Consider the following 10,000-nt stretch of genomic DNA (forward strand, 5'->3'; position numbering starts at 1 on the left):
TGTGATTTGCAGGGAAACCTTTCTTCCTCTTCCTCCTCAGACTCACTTTCTGATTCTCCTCCTTCTCCCTCCTCCTTTGTGCTTTTCTTGCTCTTCTTCCTCATTCTTTCCTCCGCCTGTTCTCTGATCTTCCGTGCCTTATCAGTTTCACCTAAGATAAAATGATTATCAATTTTTGCAATATATATTTAATTTTTTCCAGGTGAAATCACTGAAACATATTGAAATAAAATAAGAAATACAAAGAATAATTTGGAATAGCTGTTTACCTAGTGGCTGCTGTAGATACTTGGAATCAACAGACTGGCCAAGTTGTAAAATGGCCAGAGCCAAGTCCTTAACTATATCAGCCGCATCATCAAGGAGGTCCTCTACATCATCTTCTCCCACTTCAATACCAAGGTCCGTCTGTGGGAAAAGGGTACTTACTACCAGATTTCTGTTTCTAAATACACATTTTACCTTTGGCTGGTACAGAGAGAGAAGAAAACAGAAAAACGTTCTGTATGACAACTAGAAAGAGTATAATAATTAGTAATAGGTAGTAAGATACAACGTCTGACAAGATATAGCTTGCACAGATATCATGAATTTAATAAGAGATGGACAAAAAGAAAGGACAAACCAAAAAAGAAAAAGAATAAGCAAAAGCAAGAAGAGGACCAATGCCCAACAGCCTTACCTTCAACAGAGAGATACGCTTGCGGCCTCCCCAGTCTAATTCTGCCTCTCTGATATAACTTCCTTGCTCTATAGCCATTCTCCACTTGTCTCTGTCTTCCACTCTGAGGGACCCCAACATCCCCATGTGAATCTTCTCCTCTGTCTCCAAGATCATGTCTCGGAGAGTTAGCTGGAGGATCTCATCAATGGGTGTTCCCAGTGGGAAGTTTAGGTTTACATCACTATCCTTCTTTGTTGTCATGTTGCGATTTGACTTGCGGATAGAGAGGTCAATTTCTGGTTCCTGTAAGATGTTTTAAGCTATAATTCTCTGATACAAGACAAGCAACTAATCATATACTGATGAGCATAAAATGATATTCAGTACCTTTTTCAGTTGCAAAAAAATAAAAATTAAAAAATAAAAACATTGATTTCTTATTTTCATCTAACTCATGCTACTAGTTTATGCTGTTGCAAGAGAGAGACACTTCCATAAATACAGACTTTTATTTTCCCTGTTTGTTACCATCATCTCTTGAAATATAATAGTCGATCTTTCTTATATATATCCATTAAGGTTGCAAAGTGTCCAGTTACTTCCACACTGTCTTCTTCCCATGATGCACTGAGCCAGATGGTAAGCATGCTTGAAGCCTATTCTACACACCAAATAATTCTTTGTTTGTTAGGCCCTATCTGTGATCACTGAAGTTACAGCCTTCCAAAGACAAGAGAAAAATCATGGTTCTCTCACTTCTAATTTTTAATCAGTTTGGTAAAACTGGCAATGGGTATATGCACAGTTTTCCCCCATTAATCCCCCCCCCTTTTCCCCATATAGATGGCTTCACATGCATTTGGCATCAAGGAGTGACCTATTAAGTTTACCTAATCTCACCTATTCCTTGATTTTTATTTTTTATTTATTTTTTTTTTTTTTTGGGTGGGGGTGGGGGATATTTATTTCCATTACTTTTTTAAATCATCATTATTATTGTCGTCATCATTACCTCCATTACCATTATCTATAGATTATTAATAATACAAGTATATATAGCAAAACAAAATCTCCAAAAATTTAAGGAATACAGTATGTGGTGAGGTCAGGTAGGCCTAGTAATTGACCCCTTAGTGACAAAGTACTTCTGGAGCTACCTGCACTCCTGGTATGAACTGGTTAAGATAACTACATTTTTTTTCCCCATTTCCCATTCATTCTAGTTTTGTCTACTGTCTTTCTCACTCTTCTTATTTGCTTTATGAACTCCCTAACACATTTTAGATCTCTCCGAGTTCATATATTCACTGTTATCTTTGTTTTTCCAAAATTCGTTCAAAAGCATACTAAAGCATCTTCACAATAAACACAATATCTTTTATGAAAATTCAAACAAGTATTTTTGATTAGCAACATTATCACTATGTCTAATTTAAAAGAAGTTCTAAGCTATACATAGAATTACATCATAATGATTTGAATCCCTCCTTCTATACAATAAAACAAAAATTGAACTTACCTGAGAGGGGTCAAGTTTGTACACTGGGCACATTCTTAATGAGGTTTCTATTGTTGTTTTATAGCACTCTAAATTAACTTTCAATTTGTTTTCTCTATAGCCTCTCTCATTCAGTGACTCAGTTAAAAGGTGATAGTCTTCCAAGCGATGGAAAAAGTACCAGAAATGGCGATCAGTTCCCTGTGTGTGCACTGGGCATGTCTTCGGATTAGCCCAGCAAAGTCCAAATACGTCTGGGTGATTATCGTCACTAACCGTCACACTGTTCACACTGTCAACTTCACATTCCATTTTCACATCACCATTTGTCAAGTGTGGGGGATTTACTTCCATCTTTTCAATGAAATCAACTCCCTCCGCAGAAGGCTGCTTCTTAGCCTCGTTCTGGTCTGGGTGCTGGTTCTGGTCAGGAGTCTGCAGCAATTTCTTGTTTGGTGAAGCTTTCCCTTGCTTAGCTGGGCTGTCGCTGCCATCGTTCTCTTTGTCACTGTTGTTCTTGTCATCCTTCTCAGCACTGATCATTTCAATATTCTTTTCAGCCTGGACCCTGAACAGATCCTGGAGAGCATCTGTCATGTCAAGGTTAGAGTGAGGGTTGTAGGGCGTGGGTGTTGGCCTACAAGTGCCAGGATTTAGCTCATTGTCCTCTACAAAGAGACCTGGTAGTGAATTAAAGATCCAGTAACGACGGTAGGCTCTGTCTTGGCCAAGTGGAGTGATGCTCACACCCTTTGCCATGTTCAGCACCTGAAATTGGATATCATTACAGCATAAGATAAAACTTCTGAACACTCTTGGTAAACCTTTCATCACTATGCTGTTATTTCCTGTTCAAATTCATTTCTCTCTTATACAGCCATTCCATTATCTGAATTCATTCTACTGTAACAAGTTGGCAATTTTTTTTAAACAATCTGATGAACGTCTGATGAATGCTGATAATTTACTGAGCATTTATAATATTTACATTACAATATTACAATATTTATATTCAAACTGTCTAAAGGAACTAAATAACTAGCAAACGAAAGTAAATACTTAATTCAGGAGGTTACAAAATACACTGGCTTTGGTTTTAATAGCTTTAAGTAATACAAGTCATAAGCCGAGGAAAAACTATAATTCCAAATGTCTTCTTTTCCAATTTACCATATAATTGTATCAATATTTTGTTCCTGGTATACTACTATCTCCTGTATAAACGAAGAAGTTTGCCCTGAACCACAACTAACCTGCTGCATCAGTTCTCTCTCTCTCTTAAGGAAATCCTGTCTCCTGGCCTCCTTATTCTTCTCTTCCTTCAGAAGTCGAGCAGCCCTCACTACCTCATCTTCTTCCTCCTCCTCCTCTTCCTCCTCTTCTTCATCATCATCCTCATCCAGTTTGATAGGTTTGTCTGGCTCACCTGTCATGGCTGCAGCAGCTGCTTTTTTCTCAGCTTCCTTCAGCAGCCTCTCTCTCTCTTTTTGCTTTCTCTCCCTTTTCTCCTGCAATCTGAAATGGTAGGTTATTAGTAAGAACTTACTTTGACCAGCTTTCAACCTGGAGTATTGCAAATTTGAAAGTTCTTATCTCTAAGTTTTCAAAAGAGGGAGAATCACTTACCGAGCAGCATTTTCAATCTTCTCCTTCTTTATCTGAGTCAGCTGGTGAATGCGTAACTTGTTTTTCATTTCCTTCAGCTTTTCTATGTTGTCATCAATGACATCACGAACTGAGGCATAGGTTAGAATTTGCCCAACCAGGAGACTGAGGATTTTCAGCTTGCTTGCTATGATTAGAAAGAGAGAGAGAGAGGGAGAGAAAAAAAATTAGGGTGCAGGTCAGATAACAGCAATCCAAGCAAAATATAAAAACCCTTATTGATTTTTACCCTAATGCAATACTAGTTTCCATAACTGTTTATTGAAATAAAATACTGAAAGTTCTGCTTTAAAAGAGGATAATATACAGCAATTGTAATAAATGGGTATAACCAAGAATCGGCAAAAGAATTTATTATTATTATTATTATTATTATTATTATTATTATTATTTTACTCCCCCCCCCCTTTATTTTAGTGTTCTGGAGGAACACAGCACTGCCATTAACCCAACAGGAAAATGCAATATTCATTAAAGCATTGTTTTGTGAAAATCTACACATAGCTCCACGACTGCCCAGCCACCAAGTCAAAAAGTAGTCATTGTCGTCTTCTTCTAATGATATTATTGACATTAGAATTATTAGTGATATTAACAATACTAACAGCAATACACAAAAAAATTATCAAAAATCAAGGAAGAGGATGTTGAGATAGGTCAGACTACTGATTGACTCATTGGTGACTAAGCAATTAAGGAACCATCAAAATGTAATTACAAATAATAAACTAAAAACACTATGGGCATAGCATCTACATACAAGCCATCCCTGGCAGTATTTGGCTGATTTTTCTATTTCTTTGTTACATGCCCTTAATTCCTTTTTTCTGTCCCTTTGAAGTGAAAAGGACTGAATACTGATAAAACAATCTTGTTTAGTATTATCTAATGATTTCAATATTTTTGCTAACAAAATTCATACTCATGATTGGTCCAGGTATGTTACAACTCAAATTGTTTCTTTAATATCAAATCAATTGCTCATTACTTTTCATTCTAACCAATCAGAGGGTGAAAAACACACACACACACACACACATATATATAAATAAACTACTTGCAAAATCAGAAGAAACAGAGAAAGAGAGAAAACAAAGTTCGTTATTGGACAACACACCTAAAGGCAAATCTGAGACTGCTTGCGTGTTTAGGGCCTTGATGATAGCTGGTTCCTCCAACTTGAACTGCAGCCCTGGGTCATCCCGGTTCTTAAAGCCACCACGGTTGAAATGTCTGTTGGGGGAGGGAGGAAAAACTAAGCAAATAAAAGACAAAGAATGCAGGAAAAGGAAGGAGAAGGAGAAGGTAGAAAATGGGAAGGGAATGAGAAGAATGATCTGGAGGACAAAGGGGGAGAGGGGAGGTGGAATTAGGAGGAGGAGGAGGAACAGGAGGAGGACGAGGAAGGGGAAGAGGACGAGGAAGGGGAGAGGTGAAAGGAAGGGGGGGGGACAGGAGGAAGAGGGGGAGGAGGAGGAGGAAGAAAGGGGGGATGATGGAGGAGGTGGAGGTGGTGGAGGAGGAAGATAAAGAAGATGATAAAGAAAAACAAAGGAATGTAGTCAATTTTATGTTCTCATTTCTATTAATTTGGAGATAGGTATGATTTATTTTTGTTTTATTTAAATTTAGCACCTAAAATTATTTGGGGAATGACAGGACTAATGTAACCTGAAAACACATGTGATATCCACAATACACATTACAATATTTTTACCTTTGAGAGTACTTTAAGGGCTAATACTTTCAGAACATTATGGTCCAATAGTAATAACTCTATATAGAGTTCATATATCATTATCAATAACAAAGCAGCAATTATAATATTAACAGTGACAATAAGAAAATAACAAAATTGCAGTATAAATATGCATAAAGCCTAGTCTTTGCTTTCCCTTCAGCATGCATCAGGATCACGGGGAAATTCTTTCTAAATGTACCTCCATCTGGCATTAGCTACACTAGTGGCTCCCGAAGCCAGGATGTGCAGGCGCAGGACTTCTGAGAGGGTGAGGGCATCAAGCGGGGCCTTCTGAAGGGGCACACCGTGGTACTGCTGGCTCCAAGTGGAAGCACGGTTGGCTACACGCACTGCCTCCTGAATTGAGATGTCCTCAGTGTCCACTTCCATCACTGGAGTTGGAGAAAAAAAAAGTAATGTTAGCTGGAGGGAGAAAGAGAGAGAACAAAACAAGGGTAATAAGGAGAGAAAGGGTTGTATCACATGAGGAGGAGAAGAGAAGAGAAGAGAAGAGAAGAGAAGAGAAGAGAAGAGAAGAGAAGAGAAGAGAAGAGAAGAAGAAGAAGAAGAAGAAGAAGAAGAAGAAGAAGAAGAAAGAAGAAGAAGAAGAAGAAGAAGAAAGAAGAAGAAAAAAGAAAGAAAGAAAGAAAGAAAGAAAGAAAGAAAGAAAAAGAAAGAAAAAAGGCTGAGGGCTGTGGTGATGGAATGACCTACACAAAACTCTGGCCATTTAGGAAGGGGCTTATGCACTTTTTCCATCTTTAAATGTGTGTGGAATCTATCTATGTACTGCAACTAGAATAACATTGGCTTTAGGAAGGATATTATTTCTATGGTCAGGAGCCTATTCCTGACCATCATGAACAGTGGTGCCAGTTGTATTATAGAAAATTATATAATATAAAAACATTTCTAAAAATGACAAAATGTCACTTATTATTATTATTGTTACTGCACTGTTGTAAACTACTTTGTGAGATGATATGGAATCTACACAAGGAAAACAGTCTATTACCATCTTGATAGAGCATATCAAATAAAAAATATAGACCCTGGAAAATGGAGGGGTCAGGGCTTATGGAAAAAGAGACAATGATACTACAAAGGGGAGGCATAAAAGTCTTTACACTGCACAAAAGTGTTTGTGTGAGCCAGGTCTACAAGCCATACACCTGAGAAAATCGCTACTCAAGAAAGCCTAATGCCCAGATTTTGTACCTTGTGTGGGCAACAAGGAACTTGTATTCAATAGGTAAATAATGATAAAAAGAAAACCTGGTCATTTCAATCTTACAGAATATCACATCTAGCATGATGACTCTCTTCACCCCCATATTATAAACTTGGATAATTCCTCAAAGATTAATTCACTTAAACCTCTGTTTACTTTCCTCCATGCACTCAAACCAATCAAAAACTGAGGCTGAAAACTGGTGAATGCTTACATGTAGGTACCAACATAAAAATTAGGAAAATCAAACTGGTACTCTTAAGGGAAATCCTGTTGGTACAGGCATACAAGAAAAAAATATTTATAATCAAGCTCACCTTCTTCTACTGTGTTGTCTGCCTCCACTTCATCATCTTCCTCCTCCTGTAGTGTGAAGATGGCCTGGAGTAGCAGCTGCAGAATGTCATTCATCACACCTTGGAATACAAGATCCGAATCAATTTTACGAAATCACATTGCTCTGGCTTTCTAATTTACTTGTGGACAGAAAAAGGCATTGTTAGAAGTTACAATGAAAATAAACCAAAGAACATATCAATCAAAATTATAATAATGATAAATAATAATAGTAATAACCATTAACGTATTCCTCTATCAGATTTCAGTTTCAACATAGTCCTACATGCAAAGAACTTGTACCTGCAACTTCCTTCTCAACAAGAGCATGTTCCAGCATGTCAAAGGTAATGCCTTGTGGATACACATCCTTCAGTTCCAGCAGCTCTGCAAAAACGTTGACAAATTCGAGCACCATGATGAAGTCACTGAAGAGTTCATCTGGGATGCGGCACTGGATTGGGGTGGGTGTTGGGAGGTCCTGTAAAACAAATAACAAAAACAGAAAAATTAAATATATATACATGTAATATAAAATTATATATAAATATCAATATGTATATATATATATATATATATATATATATATATATATATATATATATATATATATATATATATATATATATATATATATAATCATATCATTAAACCCTTAGACAGTATTAGAAATCTCTTGGCATCACTGTCTGGTAATTTCTGACAACCATCTGCCATTTGGAGCAGGAGTCCGCTACATGTAGCAGAACTTCCCGCTTGACTTGCTCTAGTGTGTCACCACGCATATAGCCATACCCGGCAGATCAAGCGGTTTGTTATGACAGCTATATGCGTGGCTTGATTCATTTACAAAACAGGACAACAAATCATATTTTGCATCAAATTCATGCTGTTATTCTGTTTACAGACCTTGTGGTCATCACAGTCCAGGTCATCTCGCATTCTCTTCCAATCCTTTATGTATTCTAATTTTAGTCTCTTTTCTTCCTTCTTAATCTCTCTCTCCTTCTTCTTGTCTTCCTTTTCTTTCTCTATTCTTTGCTTAATTTCTTCCTTTTTCTCTGCTTTCAACTCTTCTTTGGCATCTTTTAACCTGGGAATATTCAACAAATGTCTATATGAAAGGAAGCAACAAAAAAATTATAATGAATGGTAATAACAATATAAGTACTTTTTACAACATAAAAAATAAATATATACACAAATACATATATAAATAAATTAAAAGATTAATAACAGACTTGCAATATGTAAAAGATAAAAATAAATAAATATATAAATAAATAATTATTACATTTTCTTCCGAGCCTGCTTCTCCTCCTCGGACATGGGAGGACGTCCCTTCTTTTTGGAGTCCCCATCAGCAGGCTTCTCCCTCGCCTCCTTCTTCTCTCTCTTCTTCCTCTCTTTTGCCTCTTTCTTGTGCCCATCACTGCTCGTATTGAGGAAAGCCGGCATTTTCTTAGACTTGGTTTCTTGGAGCTTAGGTGGATCACCAAGGAATATGTCGGAATATTTTGTGTTTGCCAAGTCATATCTTTTAGCAGTTCTATCCTGAGGGTTGAAAAAGTAAGATTCCATTCAGAAAATTACACAGTAATAATAAAGGTAACATGAAATTCCAATAGAAATGATAATTTTAAATATAATAATAGCAAACACCATTAAATTCTAAAATATAAGAATAGATTACAATAAAAATTACACACACACACACAAAAAAAATAATAATAAAAAATAAATAAATAAATAAATAAATAAAAAATAAATAAATAATTGAATAATAACAATGACAGTGATAATAATTATCATTATTATTATAATTATCATTATTATTAGTTATCATAGAAATTAGCAATAGTATTAATAATGACAATGATGACAAAAATATAAATAACAACTATAATAATAATACATATTAATCATCTCTATAGAAAAAAATGATGATTACAATTGAAACTGACCAATACATAAATCTTAACTGTCTGGACAACACTAGAAATGACAAAAGAAAATAAATATTAGACTTTTATTGATATTGCAATACCTTACAACTATAAGATGATTGGAACACAAAATGAAAAAGTAGACACATACAAGGACCTGGGACTTGAAATGGAAAGAAGGTACCAAGTCAAGTCAAAAATGGCACTAGGCACACTCCTTTAGTACTAATTTACTCATTTATATCATTACCAGTACACAGGTGACAGCCATTTTACAAACAGAATATTGTGTAACTAAAACCTAGGTAGAGGCTGATTTATAATCAACCTAGCATGACATTACCAAAGCTGGTGTGATTGTTCAAATAAAAATAATAAATAATGCTGATGATGATGACAATGATAACAATAACTACAACAACTAACAATAATAATGATCATGGTGATGATGATAAAAAAAAAACACCACTAGCAGTAACAATGGTGTCAATACCAATATTAATAGCTACTAATACTAGTACTACTGACAAAAAACAACAATAAAAAGTAATAATAAAAATAAAAAGCAATAAAAAAATATCAACAGCATTAACATTAACAATATTACTATTTTCATCAATAATAAGAACAAAAACAAAGACTAATTAACTTTTTAAAAAAATATACATTACATGGCCCATAAATTTACATTGCATCAAGAGAATGCAAACATACGTAATTCCCTGACCTCTAAATTTTAGAGATATCAATGTATCACACACAACATCAACAGAACCAAATTGCCTTCTCCTACCTTAATGATCCAGAACCCTGAAGGAGACAGCTGTACACATTGCTTCAAAAAGAGTTTACACTTCTCCCTGGTGAAGACACCCTTGTTACGTCGGATTTGTTCCCAGGTTACAATATGTTTCTGAAA

The 10,000-nt window shown here is 35.7% G+C and overlaps 1 protein-coding gene across 1 annotated transcript in view; it reads right to left on the minus strand.

The window, feature by feature from the left end:
* The window catches only part of LOC119591992 (bromodomain adjacent to zinc finger domain protein 1A-like), a gene marked incomplete in the record, with an annotated part of 16,718 nt that overhangs the window by 439 nt on the left and 6,279 nt on the right, over nt 1-10,000 (minus strand). The window contains 13 exon segments of the mRNA XM_037940798.1: nt 1-151; nt 270-408; nt 683-967; nt 2,184-2,930; nt 3,416-3,677; nt 3,789-3,954; nt 4,945-5,060; nt 5,768-5,960; nt 7,117-7,215; nt 7,439-7,616; nt 8,045-8,228; nt 8,430-8,689; nt 9,875-9,994. Of these exon segments, the coding sequence (XP_037796726.1) occupies nt 1-151; nt 270-408; nt 683-967; nt 2,184-2,930; nt 3,416-3,677; nt 3,789-3,954; nt 4,945-5,060; nt 5,768-5,960; nt 7,117-7,215; nt 7,439-7,616; nt 8,045-8,228; nt 8,430-8,689; nt 9,875-9,994 (2,900 nt within the window).

Source organism: Penaeus monodon, chromosome 1 (assembly GCF_015228065.2).
Source record: "Penaeus monodon isolate SGIC_2016 chromosome 1, NSTDA_Pmon_1, whole genome shotgun sequence".
NCBI lineage: Eukaryota > Metazoa > Arthropoda > Malacostraca > Decapoda > Penaeidae > Penaeus > Penaeus monodon.